This window comes from Marmota monax, unplaced genomic scaffold (assembly GCF_021218885.2).
Source record: "Marmota monax isolate L192 unplaced genomic scaffold, Marmota_monax_Labrador192_F-V1.1 WCK01_AAM20220418_F8-fsc00038, whole genome shotgun sequence".
Lineage (NCBI taxonomy): Eukaryota > Metazoa > Chordata > Mammalia > Rodentia > Sciuridae > Marmota > Marmota monax.
In genome coordinates, this window is record NW_026692498.1 from 1,021,394 (window position 1) to 1,048,154 (window position 26,761).

At 60.5% G+C, this 26,761-nt stretch overlaps 1 protein-coding gene across 1 annotated transcript in view; it reads left to right on the forward strand.

Moving 5' to 3' along the window:
• The window catches only part of Muc5b (mucin 5B, oligomeric mucus/gel-forming), a 38,371-nt gene extending 12,088 nt beyond the window's left edge, over nucleotides 1-26,283 (forward strand). The window contains exons 24-55 of the mRNA XM_058579625.1: nucleotides 55-168; nucleotides 1,013-1,192; nucleotides 1,500-1,739; nucleotides 3,092-3,248; nucleotides 3,599-3,727; nucleotides 3,880-4,024; nucleotides 4,099-4,142; nucleotides 4,217-4,399; nucleotides 4,867-6,971; nucleotides 7,047-10,172; nucleotides 10,248-12,257; nucleotides 12,296-14,272; nucleotides 14,348-16,534; nucleotides 16,578-18,477; nucleotides 18,690-18,871; nucleotides 19,193-19,364; nucleotides 20,067-20,317; nucleotides 20,583-20,769; nucleotides 20,934-21,159; nucleotides 21,261-21,436; nucleotides 21,512-21,581; nucleotides 21,893-21,993; nucleotides 22,388-22,419; nucleotides 22,670-22,850; nucleotides 23,130-23,234; nucleotides 23,357-23,394; nucleotides 23,775-23,891; nucleotides 24,227-24,301; nucleotides 24,409-24,531; nucleotides 24,674-24,719; nucleotides 24,921-25,029; nucleotides 25,581-26,283. Coding sequence (XP_058435608.1) covers nucleotides 55-168; nucleotides 1,013-1,192; nucleotides 1,500-1,739; nucleotides 3,092-3,248; nucleotides 3,599-3,727; nucleotides 3,880-4,024; nucleotides 4,099-4,142; nucleotides 4,217-4,399; nucleotides 4,867-6,971; nucleotides 7,047-10,172; nucleotides 10,248-12,257; nucleotides 12,296-14,272; nucleotides 14,348-16,534; nucleotides 16,578-18,477; nucleotides 18,690-18,871; nucleotides 19,193-19,364; nucleotides 20,067-20,317; nucleotides 20,583-20,769; nucleotides 20,934-21,159; nucleotides 21,261-21,436; nucleotides 21,512-21,581; nucleotides 21,893-21,993; nucleotides 22,388-22,419; nucleotides 22,670-22,850; nucleotides 23,130-23,234; nucleotides 23,357-23,394; nucleotides 23,775-23,891; nucleotides 24,227-24,301; nucleotides 24,409-24,531; nucleotides 24,674-24,719; nucleotides 24,921-25,029; nucleotides 25,581-25,773 — 16,881 coding nt within the window. The 3' untranslated portion in view covers nucleotides 25,774-26,283. The remainder of the gene's footprint in view (nucleotides 1-54; nucleotides 169-1,012; nucleotides 1,193-1,499; nucleotides 1,740-3,091; nucleotides 3,249-3,598; nucleotides 3,728-3,879; nucleotides 4,025-4,098; nucleotides 4,143-4,216; nucleotides 4,400-4,866; nucleotides 6,972-7,046; nucleotides 10,173-10,247; nucleotides 12,258-12,295; nucleotides 14,273-14,347; nucleotides 16,535-16,577; nucleotides 18,478-18,689; nucleotides 18,872-19,192; nucleotides 19,365-20,066; nucleotides 20,318-20,582; nucleotides 20,770-20,933; nucleotides 21,160-21,260; nucleotides 21,437-21,511; nucleotides 21,582-21,892; nucleotides 21,994-22,387; nucleotides 22,420-22,669; nucleotides 22,851-23,129; nucleotides 23,235-23,356; nucleotides 23,395-23,774; nucleotides 23,892-24,226; nucleotides 24,302-24,408; nucleotides 24,532-24,673; nucleotides 24,720-24,920; nucleotides 25,030-25,580) is intronic.
• Nucleotides 26,284-26,761: the final 478 nt, after the last annotated feature.

A 26,761-nucleotide genomic window follows, 5' to 3' on the forward strand; every position in this document is an offset into this window, starting at 1 on the left:
CTCCCCAAGGCTGGTGGCTGGGGCCCATGACCAGCGTCATCTCTTCCTGCCCAGGACTACTGTGGGGGCAATGGCAGCTCTAGCGGGACTTTCCGCATCACCACTGAGAACGTCCCCTGTGGGACCACAGGAACCACCTGCTCCAAGGCCATCAGACTCTTCCTGGGGGTGAGAGCACATGAGCAACCCCTGCAGCCCCCCAGCCTGAACTCCATCCTGGGCTCTCTGCTTGTTCGTCGCGGACACGCCCAAGCCCAGGACTCAGGACAGCAGATGCTTGCTGCCTCTCCATCCTGGGGCCAGAGGTCCCAGATCAGAAATGCAGGGCCAGGCTCCTGAGAGGCCTGGGAGGGCCCTTCATGGCTTGTCAGTTCTAGGGACCTCAGTGTCCTTGTCTTGTGGCCATTCCACTCCAGTCTCTGCCTGTGTCTCCTCATGGCCTTCACTGTGTGTGCTCTCCCCTCTCTCATAAGTACATTGCCATGTAATGCAGGTTGATCCCATTTCAAGATCCTTCTCTGAATCACCTGCAAAGACCCCCTTCCCCATAAGCTCACAGTAACATAGCCTGGGGATTCAACTGTGGACCAATTTTTTGGGGGGGGGGCATAATTCACCCTACCATGCCTGGGGCACTCCTTTCAGAAAAAGCATTCACGAGGCAGAAAGAAGAGCTCTGGATCAGGGCGCTTCTCCCTCGAAGGATGGGGAGGAGCTGAGAAGGCAACAATAGGTCGGACGAGGGGAGTGAGGGGTGGCATGGGGCACAGGGCTGGACAGAGTGGGCCTTTGGGGGCTCCTCAGCTAGTACACAGCCTGACATTCCCACAGCCTCCCCTAGATACCAGCACTTTCTGCCATCCTCCGGCCAAACTCCCTCCACCAGGGTTCCTTACACCTCAATCCCCTGTGTGCGTGAACTCCCTGGCTGGAGAGGGTCCTCAGGGTTGGCAGGCTGGCTTCTGGCCCCTAGCAACCTGCAGCTGTTGTCCCTGTGTGCCTCCATCTGCAGAGCTATGAGATGATCCTCCACGAGGGGGGCTTCAAGGTGTTGGAAAGGGGGCAGGGTGGGGATCTGCCCTACAAGATCCGCTACATGGGCATCTTCCTGGTCATCGAGACCCGCAGTGGGCTGGTGGTGTCCTGGGACCGGAAGACCAGTGTGTTCATCGGTCTGCATCAGCATTACAAGGTGAGTGCAGGCCAGCAAGGGCTTCCTCCTCACCTGGCCTGGAAGGAGAGATCACCTACACAGCCAGGTTCCAGAGTGAAGAGTTGAGCCACACTCACTGACAGGTGCTTTGGAGCCTGGGATGGAAGCTGGCTCTGTCCACTGGCCTTTACTATGGCAGAGGGCTCTCTGGGGTACCCCAGGAGCTGCTTCACACCTTGTGCCCATGCAAGTTCCCTTGGTGCTGCCCAGGGGAGCTGGGTGCCCTCCCTCTTCTGCTCCTGGCCAGGCTCTGTGCCCAGGCTCCCTTCTCCCTGTGTTCCTGCAGGGCAGGGTCTGCGGCCTGTGTGGGAACTTCGATGGCAATGCCCTCAATGACTTCACTACACGGAGCCAGGCCGTGGTGAGCGATGTGCTAGAGTTTGGAAACAGCTGGAAGTTCTCCCCGTCCTGCCCGGATGCCCTGGTGCCCAAGGACCCCTGCACCACCAACCCTTACCGCAAGGCCTGGGCCCAGAAGCAGTGCAGCATCATCCACAGTGCCACCTTCGCCACCTGCCACTCTCAGGTGGGGCTCAGAAAGACCCACAGCTCTGGGCCTGGTGGGCAGGGGCAGCAGATCGTAGCCTCTGGGTAGGGCTGTGGACGCAGCGGGCCTCAGAGGATAGTCTTGGCCTGACTACATCCCACAGCACAGGGTCCTGCCATCCAGGTTCCAGTCTGGCTCTCCCACTGGGCAGGCTCTGTGGTCTTTGTGCCAAGCATGGAAGTGTCTTCAGTGTTTTGGGACCCATCCTTGAGCACAGCTCTCATCGAAGCTTCCCAGGGAGGGATCCTTGACACATCCTGTGACAACCTCCAGAACTGCCCAGGCCGCAACACTAACAGAAAGCTAGCAGGGGTGTCTCCTAGAGGAAGTGGGGATAGTTTTCAGTAGAGACTTCCAAATATCATTTCCCGTGGCTTTAACAAATACTGAAGTATCCACTCAGGGGCATGGCTTCCTCATTCAGGATCCTAAGTGGTAGTGAGAGGAGGGTAGCTCATGTAGGAGCAGCTGCTAGCTAACACACAAAGTGACCTTTGCTGAGGTCACTCCCCATGGCCCATCCTTAGACGCAGGTAGCTGCACACAGGTAACTTCCATTGACTTGGAAGATGCTTAGTGGCTGACAAAATTGACCTCAGTTTTGAAGGCTGCCATGTTGAGGGAAGGAAAAAATTGGATCCACCTATGGGTCTACTGTCCGGAAGAATGTGAGTTGGGGGCTGCCCCTCCTGGACCTAGACAATGGGCAGCTCCTTGTTGTCCAGGCAGGTTAACCATGTGGCCCAAAGTGCAGTTGGGAGTTAAGCAATACCTGTAACCTGGCATGAGCTGTCCAACCCAGTACTTCCTCAGGGCACATCCTGGGTGCCAGGCTCAGCCCAGCGAATGGGAACAGAACCTGCTAGCATGGAGCTCACCTTTGGGAGTGAGACAGCCAGGCGGTCAGGGTGGGCTCTGCATAGGAGCCTGGCAGGGAGTCACCAAGGCCATGGGAGCAGCAGTCCAGGGAATGAGTCAGCCAGCAGGATGGTAGAGGGGGCCAGGAGGCTTGTGGGCTGCAGCAGAGCAAACCAAAGGCTTGGGAGCAGAGAGGCAACCAGGGACGGCTCGTGTCCCTGACAGGTCTGGAAACTGCACCCCACGAGCAGGTTCATGTAAGAAGGTCTGAGGAGCATGCGTATGGGTGCCCCGTGGGCAGGTGCCCAGGGGGCTGCAGAGGTGGTGCTGGGGATACTCTAAAGACACGTGAAGCCCAGGGTCCAGGACCTTGGACCACTGGTGTGGGATTGCCCTACCACTGGCTGCAGAAACCTGCCCAGGGCCAGCTGGCTCCTGTCCGCAGCACACGTTGCCCTCTCCCTTTGCTCCAGGTCGACTCCACCAAGTACTACGAGGCCTGTGTGCATGACGCGTGTGCCTGCGACTCGGGGGGAGACTGTGAGTGCTTCTGCACCGCGGTGGCCGCCTATGCCCAGGCCTGCCACGAAGCTGGCGTGTGTGTGTCCTGGAGGACGCCAGACGTCTGCCGTGAGTAGGGGCTCTGCCCATGTGCTGAAGGGCGTGCAGGTGGGAGGTGGGGCTGTAGCCTCTGTAGCCACATGTAGGCTCTGGGACTGCCTGGCAAGCAGACACACAGACACCCAGTGTGTGTGAGACTGCACACACATGAGCGTCCACCTGCACAGCTGTAAACATAGGCAGACCAGACAGACTCTCCACAACAATGTGGTTCCCAATAAAAAAGGAGCTACAAAGGCAGGGCGAGGGATGGTACCTCAAGCCCTACATACCTGGGCTCAGCCCAGGATGGGCACTAGGGACATGCCAAGGGAGGTAGCCTGGCAGGCACACGCTTAGTCTCCACTCTTTGTGCCCAGCGCTATTCTGTGACTACTACAACCCCCGTGGGGAGTGTGAGTGGCACTACCAGCCCTGTGGGGCCCCCTGCCTGAGAACCTGCCGGAACCCCAGTGCACACTGCCTGTTTGACATGCCTGGCTTGGAAGGTAAGAGCAGTGTCCTGGGGGGACCTCCAGGGCCCACTGCCAGGGCGGGCCTACAACTCTTGAGATGTCTGCTGCCAGGGGTGGGGATGCTAGGCTGCCCCTAGCTGACCCGAGAGGGCTTGAGACTCAGTGAGAACCCATACCCATCCTAGGCTGCTACCCAAAGTGTCCACCCAGCAAGCCCTTTTTCAACGAGGACCAGATGAAGTGTGTGGCCCAGTGTGGCTGCTATGATGAGGATGGAAACTACTATGACATTGGCACGCAGGTCCCCACAACCCAGAACTGCCAGAGCTGGTGAGGCAGGGGATGGCGGGGGTACAGGGAAGGGGTGGCCCCCGCAGGCACTCAGCCTCCCCTCCCTCCTGCAGTCACTGCACCCCTGGCGGCCTCCAGTGCTCTCACAGTCCCTCAGGTAAGGAAGGGCTACTGGGTTGGGTTGGGGCTGGGTTAGAACCTGGGAGTGAGCCCATACCTGCCGGCCCCCAGCCTGCACATGTTTCTACGAGGGCCGGACTTACGGCTACCAAGACATCATCTACAACACCACCGACGGCCTCGGTGCCTGCTTAATGGCCATCTGCGGAAACAATGGGACTATCATCAGGAGGGCGGAGGAATGTCCTGGAACCCCGTCCACAACACCCTTCACCTTCACACCCTTCACCACAAGTAAGCCCTACCTGGCTCAAAGGAAGCCCCTGGCCTGGGCCATCATGTAGCCTGTGGCCAAAGTGATGTTTGGCTGAGTCTGGGACAAGGGAAGACCCCGGGACACATGCCGCAGGAGACCCTATTGCAGAGGACCCCTGGGTCCTGACCCATGACCTGCTGGAGAGACTCTATCAGGGGTCCATGTTCTCATGCCCTACCTGTAACCAGGACCCAGGAAGTCTAGGCACAGAGCTGGCAGGGCTTCCACAGGCACCATAAAGATCTCCCAGGTCCCAGCTGATCCTCAGCACAACCCCTGCCAGCAACTGTGTTTCCTTGCCTGGACACGGGCAGCCAAGCCCAATGCCCTAGTAAGCAATAACCCTGAACAAGGCGTGGGCTGGCCCTTGTATGAGGGGCTCACTATCACCAGCTCCTACTGGGCATGGCGAGGACCAGGCTCATGGACCTCTCACTCCATGCAGGCACAGTGCCCACAGCATCCACGGTGTGTGTTCGCGAGGTTTGCAACTGGTCCAGCTGGTACGACAGCAGCCGTCCAGAGCCTGGTATGGGAGGTGGCGACATGGAGACACTTGGGAACCTGAGGCAGAAGGGGTACCAAGTGTGCCAGGCCCCGGCAGCCATCGAATGCCGTGCAGAGAAGTTCCCCAGCACGCCGTTGCAACAGCTGGGCCAGAAGGTGAATTGCGACCCAGACAGGGGTCTGACATGCTTCAACAGTGAGCAAAGCCCGCCGCTCTGCCACAATTATGAGCTGCGAGTGCTGTGCTGCACCCATGTGCCCTGTGGTCACACCCCGTCCCCGGGAACCAGCACCGTCAAACCTCAGTCAACAACACAAGGCACCTGCCAGCCTCAATGTGAATGGACAGAGTGGTTCGACACAAATTATCCCAAATCTGAGGAGGACGGGGGAGACATAGAGAGCTACGACAGGATTAGGGCAATGGGGGGCAGTATCTGTGAACACCCACAGGACATAGAGTGTGAGACAGACCTCTACCCTGGAAAGAGCCCAGAAACATTGGGACAGCAAGTAAAGTGTGACATGCACTACGGCCTGGAGTGCCACAACAAGGACCAGACAGGGCTGTTCCCCATGTGCTACAACTACAGACTGCGAGTCCTCTGCTGCGGCACAAGCCACTGCGCAGAAACAGCTAGCAAACACCCACTGACCACAGTGCCACGCAACACGACAAAGAGCACACACACACTAGGGTCAGGGTCAACAAAACCTACCAAACACATCCCCCAGCCTGCGACGGCACAGACCACCACCCACTGCCATCCCAGGTGTGAGTGGACAGAGTGGTTTGACATGGACTTCCCCACCTCTGGGGTCGAGGGCGGGGACATGGAGACCTATGAGAACATCAGGGCCGCAGGGGGCAAGATATGCCAGGAGCCCCAGAAGATACAGTGCCGGGCAGAGAATTACCCAGAGGTCAGCATCGACCAGATCGGGCAGGTGGTGACCTGCCACCCCCAGGTCGGGCTGGTCTGCAAGAACAAGGACCAGACGGGAAAGTTCAACATGTGCTTCAACTACAACGTGCGAGTGCTCTGCTGCGACTCCAGCCACTGCCCCAAAACGACCACCACACTGCCACCATCTCCTTTGTCCACCACGCTGGCGCCCACGACCGCACTGCCCACTACCACCGCACTGCCCACCACCACACCCCTGTCCACCACCACCCCCCTGCCCACCACCACCCAGACTACCACCTACTGCCAACCCAGGTGTGAGTGGACAGAGTGGTTTGACACGGACTTCCCCACCTCTGAGGTCGAGGGCGGGGACATGGAGACCTATGAGAACATCAGGGCCGCAGGGGGCAAGATGTGCCAGGAGCCCCAGAAGATACAGTGCCAGGCAGAGAACTACCCAGAGGTCAGCATCGACCAAATAGGGCAGGTGGTGACCTGCAACCCCCAGGTTGGGCTGATCTGCAAGAACAAGGACCAGACGGGCGAGTTCAACATGTGCTTCAACTACAACGTGCGAGTGCTCTGCTGCGACTCCAGCCACTGCCCCACCACGGCCACCCCACTGCCACCATCTCCTTTGTCCACCACGCTGGCGCCCACCACCGCACTGCCCACTACCACCACTCTACCCACCACCACCGCTCTACCCCCCACCACCCCTCTGCCAACCACCACCCCCCTGCCCACCACCACCCAGACCACCACCTACTGCCAACCCAGGTGTGAGTGGACAGAGTGGTTTGATATGGACTTCCCCACCTCTGGGGTCGAGGGCGGGGACATAGAGACCTATGAGAACATCAGGGCCGCCGGGGGCAAGATGTGCCAAGAGCCCCAGAAGATACAGTGCCGGGCAGAGAACTATCCCGAGGTCAGCATCGACCAGATTGGGCAGGTGGTGACCTGCAACCCCGAGGTAGGGCTGGTCTGCAAGAACAAGGACCAGACGGGAAAGTTCAACATGTGCTTCAACTACAACGTGCGAGTGCTCTGCTGCGACTCCAGCCACTGCCCCACCACAGCCACCCCACTGCCACCCTCTCCTTTGTCCACCACGCTGGCGCCCACCACCGCACTGCCCACTACCACCGCGCTGCCCACCACCACCCCCTTGCCCACCACCACCCCCCTGCCCACCACCACCCAGACTACCACCTACTGCCAACCCAGGTGTGAGTGGACAGAGTGGTTTGACTCGGACTTCCCCACCTCTGGGGTCGAGGGCGCAGACATGGAGACCTACGAGAACATCAGGGCCGCCGGGGGCAAGATGTGCCAGGAGCCCCAGAAGATACAGTGCCGGGCAGAGAACTACCCCGAGGTCAGCATCAACCAGATCGGGCAGGTGGTGACCTGCAACCCCCAGGTCGGGCTGGTCTGCAAGAACAAGGACCAGACGGGCGAGTTCAACATGTGCTTCAACTACAACGTGCGAGTGCTCTGCTGCGACTCCAGCCACTGCCCCACCACGGCCACCACACTGGCGCCCAGCACCACTGCACTGCCCACTACCACCGCGCTGCCCACCACCACCGCTCTGCCCACCACCACCCCCCTGCCCACCACCACCGCACTGCCCACCACCACCCAGACGACCACCTACTGCCAACCGAGGTGTGAGTGGACAGAGTGGTTTGATATGGACTTCCCCACCTCTGGGGTCGAGGGCGGAGACATAGAGACCTACGAGAACATCAGGGCCGCCGGGGGCAAGATGTGCCAGGAGCCCCAGAAGATACAGTGCCGGGCAGAGAACTACCCCGAGGTCAGCATCGACCAGATCGGGCAGGTGGTGACCTGCAACCCCCAGGTCGGGCTGGTCTGCAAGAACAAGGACCAGACGGGCGAGTTCAACATGTGCTTCAACTACAACGTGCGAGTGCTCTGCTGCGACTCCAGCCACTGCCCCACCACGGCCACCCCACTGCCACCCTCTCCTTTGCCCACCACGCTGGCACCCACCACCGCACTGCCCACTACCACCACTCTACCCACCACCACCGCTCTACCCACCACCACCCCTCTGCCAACCACTACCACTCTGCCCACCACGACCCAGACCACCAACTACTGCCAACCGAGGTGTGAGTGGACAGAGTGGTTTGACACGGACTTCCCCACCTCTGGGGAAGAGGGCGCAGACATGGAGACCTATGAGAACATCAGGGCCGCAGGGGGCAAGATGTGCCAGGAGCCCCAGAACATACAGTGCCGGGCAGAGAACTACCCAGAGGTCAGCATCGACCAGATCGGGCAGGTGGTGACCTGCCACCCCCAATTCGGGCTGGTCTGCAAGAACAAGGACCAGACGGGCGAGTTCAACATGTGCTTCAACTACAACGTGCGAGTGCTCTGCTGCGACTCCAGCCACTGCCCCACCACGGCCACCCCACTGCCACCATCTCCTTTGTCAACCACGCTGGCGCCCACCACCGCACTGCCCACCACCACCACGCTGCCCACCACCACCGCGCTGCCCACCACCACCCCCTTGCCCACCACCACCCCCCTGCACACCACCACCCAGACTACCACCTACTGCCAAATCAGGTGTGAGTGGACAGAGTGGTTTGACACGGACTTCCCCACCTCTGGGGTCGAGGGCGGGGACATGGAGACCTATGAGAACATCAGGGCCGCAGGGGGCAAGATGTGCCAGGAGCCCCAGAACATACAGTGCCGGGCAGAGAACTACCCCGAGGTCAGCATCGATCAGATCGGGCAGGTGGTGACCTGCAACCCCCAGGTCGGGCTGGTCTGCAAGAACAAGGACCAGACGGGCAAGTTCAACATGTGCTTCAACTACAACGTGCGAGTGCTCTGCTGCAACTCCAGCCACTGCCCCACCACGGCCACCCCACTGCCACCCTCTCCTTTGCCCACCACACTGGCACCCACCACCACTGCACTGCCCACCACCACCGCTCTACCCACCACCACCCCTCTGCCAACCACTACCACTCTGCCCACCACGACCCAGACCACCAACTACTGCCAACCGAGGTGTGAGTGGACAGAGTGGTATGACACGGACTTCCCCACCTCTGAGGTCGAGGGCGGGGACATGGAGACCTACGAGAACATCAAGGCCGCAGGGGGCAAGATGTGCCAGGAGCCCCAGAAGATACAGTGCCGGGCAGAGAACTATCCCGAGGTCAGCATCGACCAGATCGGGCAGGTGGTGACCTGCCACCCCCAGGTCGGGCTGGTCTGCAAGAACAAGGACCAGACGGGAAAGTTCAACATGTGCTTCAACTACAACGTGCGAGTGCTCTGCTGCGACTCCAGCCACTGCCCCAAAACGACCACCACACTGCCACCATCTCCTTTGTCCACCACGCTGGCGCCCACGACCGCACTGCCCACTACCACCGCACTGCCCACCACCACACCCCTGTCCACCACCACCCCCCTGCCCACCACCACCCAGACTACCACCTACTGCCAACCCAGGTGTGAGTGGACAGAGTGGTTTGACACGGACTTCCCCACCTCTGAGGTCGAGGGCGGGGACATGGAGACCTATGAGAACATCAGGGCCGCAGGGGGCAAGATGTGCCAGGAGCCCCAGAAGATACAGTGCCAGGCAGAGAACTACCCAGAGGTCAGCATCGACCAAATAGGGCAGGTGGTGACCTGCAACCCCCAGGTTGGGCTGATCTGCAAGAACAAGGACCAGACGGGCGAGTTCAACATGTGCTTCAACTACAACGTGCGAGTGCTCTGCTGCGACTCCAGCCACTGCCCCACCACGGCCACCCCACTGCCACCATCTCCTTTGTCCACCACGCTGGCGCCCACCACCGCACTGCCCACTACCACCACTCTACCCACCACCACCGCTCTACCCCCCACCACCCCTCTGCCAACCACCACCCCCCTGCCCACCACGACCCAGACCACCAACTACTGCCAACCCAGGTGTGAGTGGACAGAGTGGTTTGATATGGACTTCCCCACCTCTGGGGTCGAGGGCGGGGACATAGAGACCTATGAGAACATCAGGGCCGCCGGGGGCAAGATGTGCCAAGAGCCCCAGAAGATACAGTGCCGGGCAGAGAACTATCCCGAGGTCAGCATCGACCAGATTGGGCAGGTGGTGACCTGCAACCCCGAGGTAGGGCTGGTCTGCAAGAACAAGGACCAGACGGGAAAGTTCAACATGTGCTTCAACTACAACGTGCGAGTGCTCTGCTGCGACTCCAGCCACTGCCCCACCACAGCCACCCCACTGCCACCCTCTCCTTTGTCCACCACGCTGGCGCCCACCACCGCACTGCCCACTACCACCGCGCTGCCCACCACCACCCCCTTGCCCACCACCACCCCCCTGCCCACCACCACCCAGACTACCACCTACTGCCAACCCAGGTGTGAGTGGACAGAGTGGTTTGACTCGGACTTCCCCACCTCTGAAGTCGAGGGCGCAGACATGGAGACCTATGAGAACATCAGGGCCGCAGGGGGCAAGATGTGCCAGGAGCCTCAGAACATACAGTGCCGTGCAGAGAACTACCCTGAGGTCAGCATCAACCAGATCGGGCAGGTGGTGACCTGCAACCCCCAGGTTGGGCTGGTCTGCAAGAACAAGGACCAGACGGGCAAGTTCAACATGTGCTTCAACTACAACGTCCGAGTGCTCTGCTGCGACTCCAGCCACTGCCCCACCACGGCCACCCCACTGCCACCATCGCCTTTGTCCACCACACTGGCGCCCACCACCGCACTGCCCACCACCACCGCGCTGCCCACCACCACCCACTTGCCCACCACCACCCCCCTGCCCACCACCACCCAGACTACCACCTACTGCCAAATCAGGTGTGAGTGGACAGAGTGGTTTGATATGGACTTCCCCACCTCTGGGGTCGAGGGCGGGGACATGGAGACCTATGAGAACATCAGGGCCGCAGGGGGCAAGATGTGCCAGGAGCCCCAGAAGATACAATGCCGTGCAGAGAACTACCCTGAGGTCAGCATCGACCAGATCGGGCAGGTGGTGACCTGCAACCCCCAGGTTGGGCTGGTCTGCAAGAACAAGGAACAGACGGGCAAGTTCAACATGTGCTTCAACTACAACGTCCGAGTGCTCTGCTGCGACTCCAGCCACTGCCCCACCACGGCCACCTCACTGCCACCGTCTCCTTTGTCCACCACGCTGGCGCCCACCACTGCACTGTCCACTACCACCGCGCTGCCTACCACCACCGCGCTGTCCACCACCACTCCCTTGCCCACCACCACCCAGACTACCACCTACTGCCAACCCAGGTGTGAGTGGACAGAGTGGTTTGACTCGGACTTCCCCACCTCTGGGGTCGAGGGCGGGGACATGGAGACCTATGAGAACATCAGGGCCGCAGGGGGCAAGATGTGCCAGGAGCCCCAGAACATACAGTGCCGGGCAGAGAACTACCCAGAGGTCAGCATCGACCAGATCGGGCAGGTGGTGACCTGCCACCCCCAGGTCGGGCTGGTCTGCAAGAACAAGGACCAGACTGGAAAGTTCAACATGTGCTTCAACTACAACGTGCGAGTGCTCTGCTGCGACTCCAGCCACTGCCCCACCACGGCCACCACACTGGCGCCCAGCACCACTGCACTGCCCACTACCACCGCGCTGCCCACCACCACCGCTCTGCCCACCACCACCCCCCTGCCCACCACCACCGCACTGCCCACCACCACCCAGACGACCACCTACTGCCAACCGAGGTGTGAGTGGACAGAGTGGTTTGATATGGACTTCCCCACCTCTGGGGTCGAGGGCGGGGACATAGAGACCTACGAGAACATCAGGGCCGCCGGGGGCAAGATGTGCCAGGAGCCCCAGAAGATACAGTGCCGGGCAGAGAACTACCCCGAGGTCAGCATCGACCAGATCGGGCAGGTGGTGACCTGCAACCCCCAGGTCGGGCTGGTCTGCAAGAACAAGGACCAGACGGGCGAGTTCAACATGTGCTTCAACTACAACGTGCGAGTGCTCTGCTGCGACTCCAGCCACTGCCCCACCACGGCCACCCCACTGCCACCCTCTCCTTTGCCCACCACGCTGGCACCCACCACCGCACTGCCCACTACCACCACTCTACCCACCACCACTGCTCTACCCACCACCACCCCTCTGCCAACCACTACCACTCTGCCCACCACGACCCAGACCACCAACTACTGCCAACCGAGGTGTGAGTGGACAGAGTGGTTTGACACGGACTTCCCCACCTCTGGGGAAGAGGGCGCAGACATGGAGACCTATGAGAACATCAGGGCCGCAGGGGGCAAGATGTGCCAGGAGCCCCAGAAGATACAGTGCCGGGCAGAGAACTACCCAGAGGTCAGCATCGACCAGATCGGGCAGGTGGTGACCTGCCACCCCCAGTCGGGCTGGTCTGCAAGAACAAGGACCAGACGGGCGAGTTCAACATGTGCTTCAACTACAACGTGCGAGTGCTCTGCTGCGACTCCAGCCACTGCCCCACCACGGCCACCCCACTGCCACCCTCTCCTTTGTCCACCACGCTGGCGCCCACCACCGCACTGCCCACCACCACCACGCTGCCCACCACCACCGCGCTGCCCACCACCACTCCCCTGCCCACCACCACCCCCCTGCACACCACCACCCAGACTACCACCTACTGCCAAATCAGGTGTGAGTGGACAGAGTGGTTTGACACGGACTTCCCCACCTCTGGGGTCGAGGGCGGGGACATGGAGACCTATGAGAACATCAGGGCCGCAGGGGGCAAGATGTGCCAGGAGCCCCAGAAGATACAGTGCCGGGCAGAGAACTACCCCGAGGTCAGCATCAATCAGATCGGGCAGGTAGTCACCTGCAACCCCCAGGTCGGGCTGGTCTGCAAGAACAAGGACCAGACGGGCAAGTTCAACATGTGCTTCAACTACAACGTGCGAGTGCTCTGCTGCAACTCCAGCCACTGCCCCACCACGGCCACCCCACTGCCACCCTCTCCTTTGCCCACCACACTGGCACCCACCACCACTGCACTGCCCACCACCACCGCTCTACCCACCACCACCCCTCTGCCAACCACTACCACTCTGCCCACCACGACCCAGACCACCAACTACTGCCAACCGAGGTGTGAGTGGACAGAGTGGTTTGACACGGACTTCCCCACCTCTGAGGTCGAGGGCGGGGACATGGAGACCTACGAGAACATCAAGGCCGCAGGGGGCAAGATGTGCCAGGAGCCCCAGAAGATACAGTGCCGGGCAGAGAACTATCCCGAGGTCAGCATCGACCAGATCGGGCAGGTGGTGACCTGCCACCCCCAGGTCGGGCTGGTCTGCAAGAACAAGGACCAGACGGGAAAGTTCAACATGTGCTTCAACTACAACGTGCGAGTGCTCTGCTGCGACTCCAGCCACTGCCCCACAACGACCACCACACTGCCACCATCTCCTTTGTCCACCACGCTGGCGCCCACGACCGCACTGCCCACTACCACCGCACTGCCCACCACCACACCCCTGTCCACCACCACCCCCCTGCCCACCACCACCCAGACTACCACCTACTGCCAACCCAGGTGTGAGTGGACAGAGTGGTTTGACACGGACTTCCCCACCTCTGAGGTCGAGGGCGGGGACATGGAGACCTATGAGAACATCAGGGCCGCAGGGGGCAAGATGTGCCAGGAGCCCCAGAAGATACAGTGCCAGGCAGAGAACTACCCAGAGGTCAGCATCGACCAAATCGGGCAGGTGGTGACCTGCAACCCCCAGGTTGGGCTGATCTGCAAGAACAAGGACCAGACGGGCGAGTTCAACATGTGCTTCAACTACAACGTGCGAGTGCTCTGCTGCGACTCCAGCCACTGCCCCACCACGGCCACCCCACTGCCACCATCTCCTTTGTCCACCACGCTGGCGCCCACCACCGCACTGCCCACTACCACCACTCTACCCACCACCACCGCTCTACCCACCACCACCCCTCTGCCAACCACCACCCCCCTGCCCACCACGACCCAGACCACCAACTACTGCCAACCCAGGTGTGAGTGGACAGAGTGGTTTGATATGGACTTCCCCACCTCTGGGGTCGAGGGCGGGGACATAGAGACCTATGAGAACATCAGGGCCGCAGGGGGCAAGATGTGCCAGGAGCCCCAGAAGATACAGTGCCGGGCAGAGAACTATCCCGAGGTCAGCATCGACCAGATCGGGCAGGTGGTGACCTGCAACCCCGAGGTAGGGCTGGTCTGCAAGAACAAGGACCAGACGGGAAAGTTCAACATGTGCTTCAACTACAACGTGCGAGTGCTCTGCTGCGACTCCAGCCACTGCCCCACCACAGCCACCCCACTGCCACCCTCTCCTTTGTCCACCACGCTGGCGCCCACCACCGCACTGCCCACTACCACCGCGCTGCCCACCACCACCCCCTTGCCCACCACCACCCCCCTGCCCACCACCACCCAGACTACCACCTACTGCCAACCCAGGTGTGAGTGGACAGAGTGGTTTGACTCGGACTTCCCCACCTCTGAAGTCGAGGGCGCAGACATGGAGACCTATGAGAACATCAGGGCCGCAGGGGGCAAGATGTGCCAGGAGCCTCAGAACATACAGTGCCGTGCAGAGAACTACCCTGAGGTCAGCATCAACCAGATCGGGCAGGTGGTGACCTGCAACCCCCAGGTTGGGCTGGTCTGCAAGAACAAGGACCAGACGGGCAAGTTCAACATGTGCTTCAACTACAACGTCCGAGTGCTCTGCTGCGACTCCAGCCACTGCCCCACCACGGCCACCCCACTGCCACCATCGCCTTTGTCCACCACACTGGCGCCCACCACCGCACTGCCCACCACCACCGCGCTGCCCACCACCACCCACTTGCCCACCACCACCCCCCTGCCCACCACCACCCAGACTACCACCTACTGCCAAATCAGGTGTGAGTGGACAGAGTGGTTTGATATGGACTTCCCCACCTCTGGGGTCGAGGGCGGGGACATGGAGACCTATGAGAACATCAGGGCCGCAGGGGGCAAGATGTGCCAGGAGCCCCAGAAGATACAGTGCCGTGCAGAGAACTACCCTGAGGTCAGCATCGACCAGATCGGGCAGGTGGTGACCTGCAACCCCCAGGTTGGGCTGGTCTGCAAGAACAAGGAACAGACGGGCAAGTTCAACATGTGCTTCAACTACAACGTCCGAGTGCTCTGCTGCGACTCCAGCCACTGCCCCACCACGGCCACCTCACTGCCACCGTCTCCTTTGTCCACCACGCTGGCGCCCACCACTGCACTGTCCACTACCACCGCGCTGCCTACCACCACCGCGCTGTCCACCACCACTCCCTTGCCCACCACCACCCAGACTACCACCTACTGCCAACCCAGGTGTGAGTGGACAGAGTGGTTTGACTCGGACTTCCCCACCTCTGGGGTCGAGGGCGGGGACATGGAGACCTATGAGAACATCAGGGCCGCAGGGGGCAAGATGTGCCAGGAGCCCCAGAACATACAGTGCCGGGCAGAGAACTACCCAGAGGTCAGCATCGACCAGATCGGGCAGGTGGTGACCTGCCACCCCCAGGTCGGGCTGGTCTGCAAGAACAAGGACCAGACTGGAAAGTTCAACATGTGCTTCAACTACAACGTGCGAGTGCTCTGCTGCGACTCCAGCCACTGCCCCACCACGGCCACCCCATTGGCGCCCACCACCAGTGCACTGCCCACTACCACCGCGCTGCCCACCACCACGGCTCTGCCCACCACCAGCCCCCTGCCCACCACCACCGCACTGCCCACCACCACCCAGACGACCACCTACTGCCAACCGAGGTGTGAGTGGACAGAGTGGTTTGATATGGACTTCCCCACCTCTGGGGTCGAGGGCGGAGACATAGAGACCTACGAGAACATCAGGGCCGCAGGGGGCAAGATGTGCCAGGAGCCCCAGAAGATACAGTGCCGGGCAGAGAACTACCCCGAGGTCAGCATCGACCAGATCGGGCAGGTGGTGACCTGCAACCCCCAGGTCGGGCTGGTCTGCAAGAACAAGGACCAGACGGGCGAGTTCAACATGTGCTTCAACTACAACGTGCGAGTGCTCTGCTGCGACTCCAGCCACTGCCCCACCACGGCCACCCCACTGCCACCCTCTCCTTTGCCCACCACGCTGGCACCCACCACCGCACTGCCCACTACCACCACTCTACCCACCACCACCGCTCTACCCACCACCACCCCTCTGCCAACCACTACCACTCTGCCCACCACGACCCAGACCACCAACTACTGCCAACCGAGGTGTGAGTGGACAGAGTGGTTTGACACGGACTTCCCCACCTCTGGGGAAGAGGGCGCAGACATGGAGACCTATGAGAACATCAGGGCCGCAGGGGGCAAGATGTGCCAGGAGCCCCAGAACATACAGTGCCGGGCAGAGAACTACCCAGAGGTCAGCATCGACCAGATCGGGCAGGTGGTGACCTGCCACCCCCAATTCGGGCTGGTCTGCAAGAACAAGGACCAGACGGGCGAGTTCAACATGTGCTTCAACTACAACGTGCGAGTGCTCTGCTGCGACTCCAGCCACTGCCCCACCACGGCCACCCCACTGCCACCATCTCCTTTGTCCACCACGCTGGCGCCCACCACCGCACTGCCCACCACCACCACGCTGCCCACCACCACCGCGCTGCCCACCACCACCCCCTGCCCACCACCACCCCCTGCACACCACCACCCAGACTACCACCTACTGCCAACTCAGGTGTGAGTGGACAGAGTGGTTTGACACGGACTTCCCCACCTCTGGGGTCGAGGGCGGGGACATGGAGACCTATGAGAACATCAGGGCCGCAGGGGGCAAGATGTGCCAGGAGCCCCAGAACATACAGTGCCGGGCAGAGAACTACCCCGAGGTCAGCATCGACCAGATCGGGCAGGTGGTGACCTGCAACCCCCAGGTCGGGCTGGTCTGCAAGAACAAGGACCAGACGGGCAAGTTCAACATGTGCTTCAACTACAACGTGCGAGTGCTCTGCTGCGACTCCAGCCACTGCCCCACCACGGCCACCCCACTGCCACCCTCTCCTTTGCCCACCACACTGGCACCCACCACCACTGCACTGCCCACCACCACCGCTCTACCCACCACCACCCCTCTGCCCACCACCACCCTTCTGCCAACCACTACCACTCTGCCCACCACGACCCAGACCACCAACTACTGCCAACCGAGGTGTGAGTGGACAGAGTGGTTTGACACGGACTTCCCCACCTCTGGGGAAGAGGGCGCAGACATGGAGACCTATGAGAACATCAGGGCCGCAGGGGGCAAGATGTGCCAGGAGCCCCAGAACATACAGTGCCGGGCAGAGAACTACCCAGAGGTCAGCATCGACCAGATCGGGCAGGTGGTGACCTGCCACCCCCAATTCGGGCTGGTCTGCAAGAACAAGGACCAGACGGGCGAGTTCAACATGTGCTTCAACTACAACGTGCGAGTGCTCTGCTGCGACTCCAGCCACTGCCCCACCACGGCCACCCCACTGCCACCCTCTCCTTTGCCCACCACACTGGCGCCCACCACCACTGCACTGCCCACCACCACCGCTCTACCCACCACCACCCCTCTGCCCACCACCACTGCACTGCCCACCACCACCCAGACCACCACCCAGTGCCAACCCAGGTGTGAGTGGACAGAGTGGTATGACACGGACTTCCCCACCTCTGGGGTCGAGGGCGGGGACATGGAGACCTATGAGAACATCAGGGCCGCAGGGGGCAAGATGTGCCAGGAGCCCCAGAACATACAGTGCCGGGCAGAGAACTACCCAGAGGTCAGCATCGACCAGATCGGGCAGGTGGTGACCTGCAACCCCCAGGTCGGGCTGGTCTGCAAGAACAAGGACCAGACGGGGAAGTTCAACATGTGCTTCAACTACAACGTGCGAGTGCTCTGCTGCGACTCCAGCCACTGCCCCACCCCCACGGCCACCCCACTGCCACCGTCTCCTTTGTCCACCACACTGGCGCCCACCACTGCACTGTCCACTACCACCGCGCTGCCTACCACCACCGTGCTGTCCACCACCACTCCCTTGCCCACCACCACCCCCCTGGCCACCACCACCCAGACTACCACCTACTGCCAACCCAGGTGTGAGTGGACAGAGTGGTTTGACTCGGACTTCCCCACCTCTGGGGTCGAGGGCGGGGACATGGAGACCTATGAGAACATCAGGGCCGCCGGGGGCAAGATGTGCCAGGAGCCCCAGAACATACAGTGCCGGGCAGAGAACTACCCTGAGGTCAGCATCGACCAGATCGGGCAGGTGGTGACCTGCAACCCCCAGGTCGGGCTGGTCTGCAAGAACAAAGACCAGACGGGCGAGTTCAACATGTGCTTCAACTACAATGTGCGTGTGCTCTGCTGCGACTCCAGCCACTGCCCTGTCACAGCAGGCATTTCTTCCTCTACACTGCCTTCCACACCTGGTCCCACCAGTGGCCTGGGCTCCACTGTGCTCGTCAGCACACGCACCTTCCCTGAGCCTTGCTTCTGCAAGGCCTTTGGAGGGCTCTTCTCACCTGGTGAGTTGGATCACAGGGTCTCCCTTTCTTTCCCTGGTGTGTGTGTCCAGTCTTCTCTTATGGTCCACCTACCTATGGTGTAGTCTCCTCATGTCCTTGTCTGGCCATCCTTCTCCTCATGTGTTTGCCCTGTGCCCCTAGCCTTGGCAGTTGCCTTCAGGTCGTTAGCTTCCTTTGGGTGAGTGCTCTTGAGGTTGTTTTCTGTCTCGTAGGCGATGTCATCTACAACAAGACCGACAGAGCTGGATGCAACTTCTATGCCATCTGCACCCAGGAGTGTGGCATTGAGCGCTTCCATGGCACTTGCCCCACCTCCTCACCCACCATGTCCTCCATCCCTGTGCCCCCACCCTCACCGCCTCTTGGCTGTGATAATGCTGTTCCTCCCCGACAGGTAGGCTTCCCTTACCCTGTTGTGTAGGGATTTTGTCTGAGACCTCAGGTTTCAGAAGAGGGCCAGCACTTGCAATTGTTCTACTGCCCTTAGCGGTGGCCAATGACCAGCACCACCACCACCCGCATCCCCTCAGGCTTCGTTAGTGACCCATGCCCTGGTATCTTTTTGGGTGCAGGCACTGAAAATCCAGGGTGTTGGTCATCACAGTCTTTTTTCCCTCTGGTGGCTCATGTGCATGTGACCTCTGTCTTAGGTGTGCTGGGTGATGGGACCCCATGAGCCGCCCCAGGTTGGCACCCTGCTTGTTCTCTGCTCCAGGTGAATGAGTCCTGGACCCTGGAGAACTGCACTGTAGCCAGGTGTGAGGGAAACAATCGTGTTGTCCTGCTAGAGCCATCGCCCGTGGCCAGCATCACCTGTGTGAACCAGCACATGCCCATCAAAGTGTGGAGCCAGAGCCAGCCTTGCCTCTTCCACTACGAGTGCGAGTGTGAGCAGGCAGTGGGTGGGGAACAAGCCGAGGCAGAGGAGCAGGCCCTGCGTGCAGCAGGCTGGGAGGTGGCCAGCCATCACTGACTGTAGACTGACTGCTCAGTGAACACGCTTGCTCTGTTAACCTGCAGGCGCATGTCCTCTGGGAAGGGCTAAGGATGCAAACCACGACCAGAGGGGATTTTTCTGGGGGTCTTGAGGATCTGCTTCTGTTACCAAGGGCACAGGACATCACAGTCCTGCTGGCCTCAGGACAGCAGACACCCACAAGCCTCTCCGTCCTGAGGCCAGGTCCCAGATCAGGATGCAGGCCAGGCACCCTGAGAGGCCTGGGAGGGCCCTTCCTGCCTGTTAGTTCTAGGGGACCCAGGTGTCCTTATCTTGAGGCCACACCACTCCAGTCTCTGGCTGTGACTTGTCATGGCCTTCTCTGTGTGTCCTCTCCTGTCTCACTGGATTCAGGGCCACCGAGGTAATGCAGGCTGATCCCATTTCAAGATCCTTCTCTGAATCCTCTGCAAAGACCCCTTTCCCATAAGGTCACAGACACAGGTCCAAAGGTACATATGGCTTATGGGGACAAAATTAAACCCATGACACACATTTTGTAGATGAGGCAACTGAGGCCTAGAGACTTGTGTGGCTGCCCTGAGTCACAGTGGGGCTGAGGAAGAGGACCTCCAGCCTGTGTGTCCCACAGGTTTCTGCAGTGGATGGGGCCACTGGAACTTCATGACATTCGACGGTACCTCCTACTCCTTCCGGGGCAACTGTACCTACACCCTCATGAGGGAGATCCACCCTCGCCACGGGAACCTGAGCATCCTCATTGACAACCACCACTGCAGGGCCCACGACACGGCCAGCTGCCCCCAAGCCCTCCGAGTGCACTACGAGTCCACAGAGATCATCCTCACTACCACCAACACCAGCGCAGGAGAGGAGAGCCTGGTGGGTCCCTGGGCAGGTGGAGCAGGCCCTCCCCATGCAGAGGCCAGGAGTGTGCCTTCCTCCCTGCGGTGACAGTCCCCAGGGGTGCAGGAGGACCCACAGGGCAGGCTGCCTGAGGCAGAGCACATCTGTAGGCCCCACGTCCCTGAAGGAAAATCCAGTCTCTCGGATGGAGGTGGACATGCTGGCCTCCAGTGCTCAGGGATCAGAACCCCTAAAAGCTGCCTGGACCTGCCCCTGGCTAGGGTTTCCTGCACTTCCCCAGATCCTTTTCAACCAAATGCGGGTGAGCCGGGGCTTCAGCAAGAACGGCATTAGCGTGTCCATGACGGGGGCCACCACGATGGGCATCCACATTCCTGCTGTTGGCGTGAGCATCACTTTCAATGGGCACACCTTCCAGATCCAGTTGTCCTATGGCTACTTTGGCCACAACACGGAGGGCCAGTGCGGTGAGTGGGTGCAGCCTGGCTCCCAGCTGCCTGCTCTCCCCCAACCACCTGCCCAGGCCAGAGCCATCTCTGGGCCTCCCAGTCGATAGAAGGACTTGGGTCAGAGGATACAGCCAGAGGCTTCCTGGGCTCCAGCCTGCAGTGACCTCTGCCCCACTCCCCAGGCACCTGCACCAACAGCCAGAGTGATGACTGCCGCCGGCCTGATGGCACCATCGCCCCCAACTGCCAGGACATGGCCAAGACCTGGGTGGTGCCTGACAGTAGCCGAGAGGACTGCCAGGCAGTACCCAACCTTCCTGTCACCACCAGCCCCCCACCCCCAGTGTACAGCACAACTAGCTCCACCCCCTGCCCCATCTCACCCCTCTGCAAACTGATGCTGAGCGGGTGAGTCCTTGGCTTTGATATGGTGGGTGTGGGCAACAAGCCCTGCCCGGCTGGATTCTTCTGGGCACAGAGCACTTAGCCCTGCAACCTCTTGTCTGAAGGGTCTTTGCTGAGTGCCACAGCCTCATCCCACCTGGTCCCTTCTTCCATACCTGCGTGAGTGACAGCTGCCAGGCTGACACCCTCATGCTTTGCCAGAACCTGGAGGCCTATGCGGCACTGTGCCGCTCCCGGGACGTGTGTGTGGACTGGCGCAACGCTACCAGTGGGCTGTGTGGTGAGTGGAGCAGGCCCAGGCTTCCAGCCTCCTGAGCCTGCCTGATGCCCATCTAACACCTGTCTCTGCCCACAGACCACCCCTGCCCACCCACCAAGAGGTACAGGCCATGTGGCCCCATGCAGCCTGCAGCCTGTGACTCCAGGTGAGCTCAGGCTGGGCAGTGGCTTCCTGGGCTCCAGCAGTCTTCCAGGGGCAGCAGTCTCCTCGGTCTGTGTAGGCCAGCCAGAGGTCCAGAGGAACCAGAAGACCAGAGCACGTTGGGGCTCTGACCCTGAGCTCTGTGGCCCCCAACTCCAGGACTCCCTGGAACTCCTCCAGAGCTTCCAATCCCTTGGGCAGGGCAAGACACCAGGGAGGATGCCCATCTACATTCTGACTCTGGCCACTGTGGCCATCCCCACCCTTCCTTGGCTGCTTGTAAGGGGCTCAGAATCCTGCTCTTCTTCCCTGTAGGACCCACAGTCCCCTGAGCTCACAACTGGCTGAGGGCTGCTTCTGCCCTGAGCACCAGCTCCTCTTCAGCTTGAGCACAGACATCTGTGTGCCCGAATGCTGTAAGCATGTCCCCCGCTACAGAACGTGGAGCCCATCTTCACCTGCATAGACAGGGTCCCCTGTGTCACAGGCCCCATTCTGCCAGGCCAGAGCATAAGGTGGCCACAGCAAGGCCTACAGTCTTGCAGAGCCCCAATGGCCCCCTGGAGCCAGCTGCACAGGGCATAGAGCTCTTGTGCTTGTTACTGCTCCAGTCAAGGACCCCTGGAAAACTCCCCACCCCAAACCCTGTCCCAGCAACACCACACCCATGAGTTCTCCCAGGGCTTCTGCTCCATCCTGGTGGGAAGACAAAGGCCTAAAGTGGGCGGGCGACCAGTCCCAAGAGCACACATAGTCCGTGGCCTGGGCCCCATCTACCCAGCACCCTGAGTGACTCTTCCCTTCTTCCAGCCTGCGTGGGACCAGATGGGTCTCCCAAATTTGTGAGTGGTTCTGCCCCCACCTGCCCCTACCCCATCTTGAGCTGAGGGAGGGAGGGAGGGAGCACCCTACCTTGAGTGGCCAGCTCTGCCACAGTCCTGGGGCTGACATCCTTCCTGCCCTGTCACTCAGTCTGTGAAAGGCCAACCCTGCTGATGGGGACCTGGCCTGCTCTTGCACAGCTGGGAAAGCTGAGACCTCATCTGGAGCCAGCCCTGTAGCCTGTGGTGACCCTGGCATGGTCTTTTGCAGCTGGGAGAGCAATGGATCAGCAACTGCCAGTCCTGTGTGTGTGATGAGGGCTCAGCATCCGTGAGGTGCAAGCCGGTGCAGTGCGAGGTCCAGGACCTGCCCCTGCAGTGTGGGCAGCCTGGTTTCATGGCCCTAACCAGGCCCCAGGCCAACAACCCCTGCTGCTCTGAGACACTGTGTGGTGAGCACCCAATAGCAGGAGTTGGGGTTGGGGAGCAGAGGGGATGTGTGTCCTGGCCTGACCTTAGCTGGACCACTTGGTGGGGCGGCCTCAAGGCGCTTCCGTTTTCCACCTGAAGATGAGGCTAGTACCTCTGGTTTGACCCCTAGATGGTCCCGGGCTTGGGAAGGGTTGGGGGTAAGAAGCACAGCAGCCTCTGAGAACCAGAAGCCTGCACATCCAGGAAGGGACAGAAGCATGCCACTGGGCGGCTCCCCTGACAGGCCCCCTTCTCCACAGTCTGCAATGTGACCACCTGCCCCCAGGACCCACCTGAGTGTGGGCCTGGGCAGGAGCTGACCTACACCCAGGAACAGAGCAGCTGCTGCCCCAACTTCAGCTGCCGTGAGTGGAGTGGGCAGGGTGGGGCAAGGCTGCACCCCAACCCCCTCTGGGACCTTGTTGCTTAGGAGAGTGGGCAGGGCAGGGAGGGACCCAGGCGCACTCAGCCCTCCTTTTCCTTTCAGGACCTAAGCTGTGCAACTACAATGGCACTGTCTATGGGGTAAGGGCTTGGCCTGGGCATGGTGCTGGCAGGTCTCGGGGGCAGGTGGGGTACCCATCTTCCTCAGTCCCCTGCCTCACCTCCACATTCCTGCCTCGAGGGTACATCTCTGCACCCTGTTCTCAAGAGCACTGGAAGGCTGGCCTCCATACATGTTCATGCATTTCAGCTTTAGGGACCTTGCAGAAGGCAGTCAAGATGTTAACTCTGGGGTCCCAGCCCATGGCAGCCCCTGCCCACCAAGTCCTGTGCTCTGCTAGGGACACATTTACATTCCAGTTGAGGAAGAAACAGTTCCTCTGTGCCCCACCTGGCCACAGGGAGGGTCCTGGCCCTGAGTCCCACCCAGTATCCTTGGTGCACCCCCTGATCTACTGTAGGTCGGAGCCACCTTTCCAGGGGTCATTCCCTGCCACATATGCATCTGCGTCTCCATGGGAACCCAGGCCCCAACTGTGCAGTGTAAGGAGGTTGCCTGTACCACCTCCTGCCCCCAGGTGAGCCCGAGACTCGGAGACCCAGCTCCAAATGCCTACCTGGTGACAGCCACCAGGAGGATATTCCAGCTCAGCCTACACTGGGGCCTTATTTTTCACCACAGACAGGGTATGAAGTAGGAAGAATGGAAGGGGGATTGAAGGGACAAGACCTGTGGGCTACTGGGACAGGGGTTAGGCTAAGCAGGGACAAGTAGGAAGGGGGATATAGCACTGGGAAGGGACATGGCCTCACAGCAGGTGGCTACCAAGGAGGTATGCAGGCCCCCTGGCGTGTGGTAGGAAGGCAGGCTGGGCTGGAGGAGAGAGACCTGACCATCCCTTCTGCCCTTCAGGGCTTTGAGTATTCAAGATCAGACAGACAGTGTGTTCCGATCACCTGCTTCACACCGGAGGGCCAGTCAGTCCAGGTAATTTAAGAAGGCTTTAGAGATGGGACTCTCCTGGGAAATCCTCACCTCGGTGGGGCTCAGCTCCAGGCACTAACCCCGCAGTGCCTTCCTTCCCTGCATTTCAGCCCAATGAAACCTGGGTCAGCAGCCATGTGGACAACTGCACTGAGTACCGCTGTGAGACCAAGAGTGGGATCCCCGTGCTGACCCCACGGCCCAAGCCTTGCCCTGACGTGTCCAACTGCAGTGTGAGCATCTGGGAAACCCCGCCCCAAGAGGTCCTACCCATGGGGAATTACCATCCCAAAAGACCCCACTCCCGCCATGCCCAGGGAAGGTCTCCTGGAGTCCACCCCACTCCAGGAATATTCCCTATCCTTGGCCCTGCAGGGGATCCTCAGGAAAGCTGGGTGCTGCTACTCCTGTGAGGAAAGGGGTGAGTCGAGGCTCCTTCCTACCACCCTCCAGTTCTGCCCAATGACTCCTGCCAGAAGCTGACAGTCTTCTCATATGAGGCGGCAGTGGGACCCCAGGTCCCAGATCCACCCCTGAGGAACGGAAGGGGTGGTTATGCATGGAGGGGAGGCTCCCCTAGTCCAGGGCCTTGCAGTGAGGATCTGAACTGTCTTTTTCCAAGACTCGTGCCAAGTTCGTGACACCCTGACCATCCTGCGGTACCAGGGCTGTGAGACGGAGACTGTGGTCAATGTCAGCTTCTGCGAGGGCTCCTGTCCTGGAGTGTCCAAGTGAGTGGACAACGTGGTCTGTCAAGAGTATAGCAGAGCTAATAGGCCACCCACAGTCACCCAGGGCCTGTCTGTTGGCCTGCTGACCAGCTCTGAGTCAGGAGGCCACACCTGCTACAGGAAGGAGGGAACAGGCTTCCAGCAGGGTGCTCTCTCCATGTCCATCTGCGCATAGCTCCATCCCTAAGGAATGGAAGGGGTGGTTATGCATGGAGGGGAGGCTCCCCTAGTCCAGGGGAGCTGACCAGGCCAGGGGTAAACTCCAGGGCCTAGGGAGGATCCAGAAATGTCTGCCCAGAGTTAGTGAGATGGAGGAGCCAGTTCATGGTCAGGGATCTTCGGGGTCCACAGAAGGCAAAACAGGGTTCAAAGTGACCCTGAACACCCAGAGAGCCCAGGAAGGGAAAGCCTGTGTGCTTGGGGAGATGACCAGGGGCCACTTGTGGACAGATGGGGCAGCTATCAAGAGCATAGAGGCCCATAAACACTGTAGTTGCTAAGAGAAACCTCAGGGATAGGGGGCCATCCTAAGGGTAGCACCATGTCCACAGGTACTCAATGGAGGCCCAGGCCATGCAGCAAAAGTGCACCTGCTGCCAGGAGAGGAGGACCCACCAGGAGGCTGTGATCATGCGGTGTCCCAACGGCACAGACATTCAGCACACCTACACCCAAGTGGACGAGTGCAGCTGCTCCCTGTCCTGCCTCTCCTTAACCCAGGCTCCCATGGACACACACATCTAGGGGTCACTGGTGGGGAACATCCTGGCCCCCATCCCTGTGCCCCTCCTCCTGGAGCCAGAACACGCATCACTGACTACAAAAACCTTGGGTGGGCCTGTGAGCCTCCCTGCCAGTGCCCTGGAACATTATGGACAGTGAGGATCCACTTGAGGAGGGCACAGGCAGGTGTCCTGCCCTCAGAGACCCTCCAGCCTGTCTGGGTCACTTACCATCAGGCCCCACCCTGGCCTTATGCCTTTCTGATGGCATCAAGATGCCCTGAAGCAAAACTGAGCACCTGCTGCTGCCATCTCACCACAGGCCTGGGGGCCCCAACCCACAGGGCTCTAAGAGGCAAGATTTTCTGCCAGGCGCCAGGGAGCTCCATCAGGCATGGGGGCTACCTGTCCATGTCTGCACCCTAGGGCTGGCTGGAGGGGACTTGGGGGCTGCTAAGGGTGGGATGGAGGGGAGCCCCCAAGTACCCCTCTGCTCACTTAACCTCAAACTACAATAAACCCTGGCACTGTGTGTCTCCTTCCTGAGTCTTTATCTGCCAGCTCTATCTGTGGGCCTGTTCCAGCTGATGAACCTGGCAGGGCCACACACACAAAGAGCCTCTGGGAGGGACAGGCAGCAGGGCAATGGGAATCTGTGGGTCATGTGCAGGCCCCTGGGCACCACTGGATGCCAATCTTGGGCTGTGGGTATACTGGCCAGGCCTGCAGACACCAGCCTAGCCATTATAGGGACAGGGGGGCAGCTAACATATGTGAGACTGGATCACATGCAAAGACTGAAGAGTCTGTGGACAGCAGAGAGGCAACCCTGACCCCAGACATCATGGAGGTGTGGCTGCCTCCCAGCACAGGAGTATGAGGTGGGGGCCGGATATGTGCACAGCCTTGCTCAGGCCCCAGGGGCTGCAACTGATGCTGGCACTCCATGTCCACCACCACCTCCAACTCAAAGGCTGGGGATATGGAGGTGGGGTGCAACAGGAAATCTA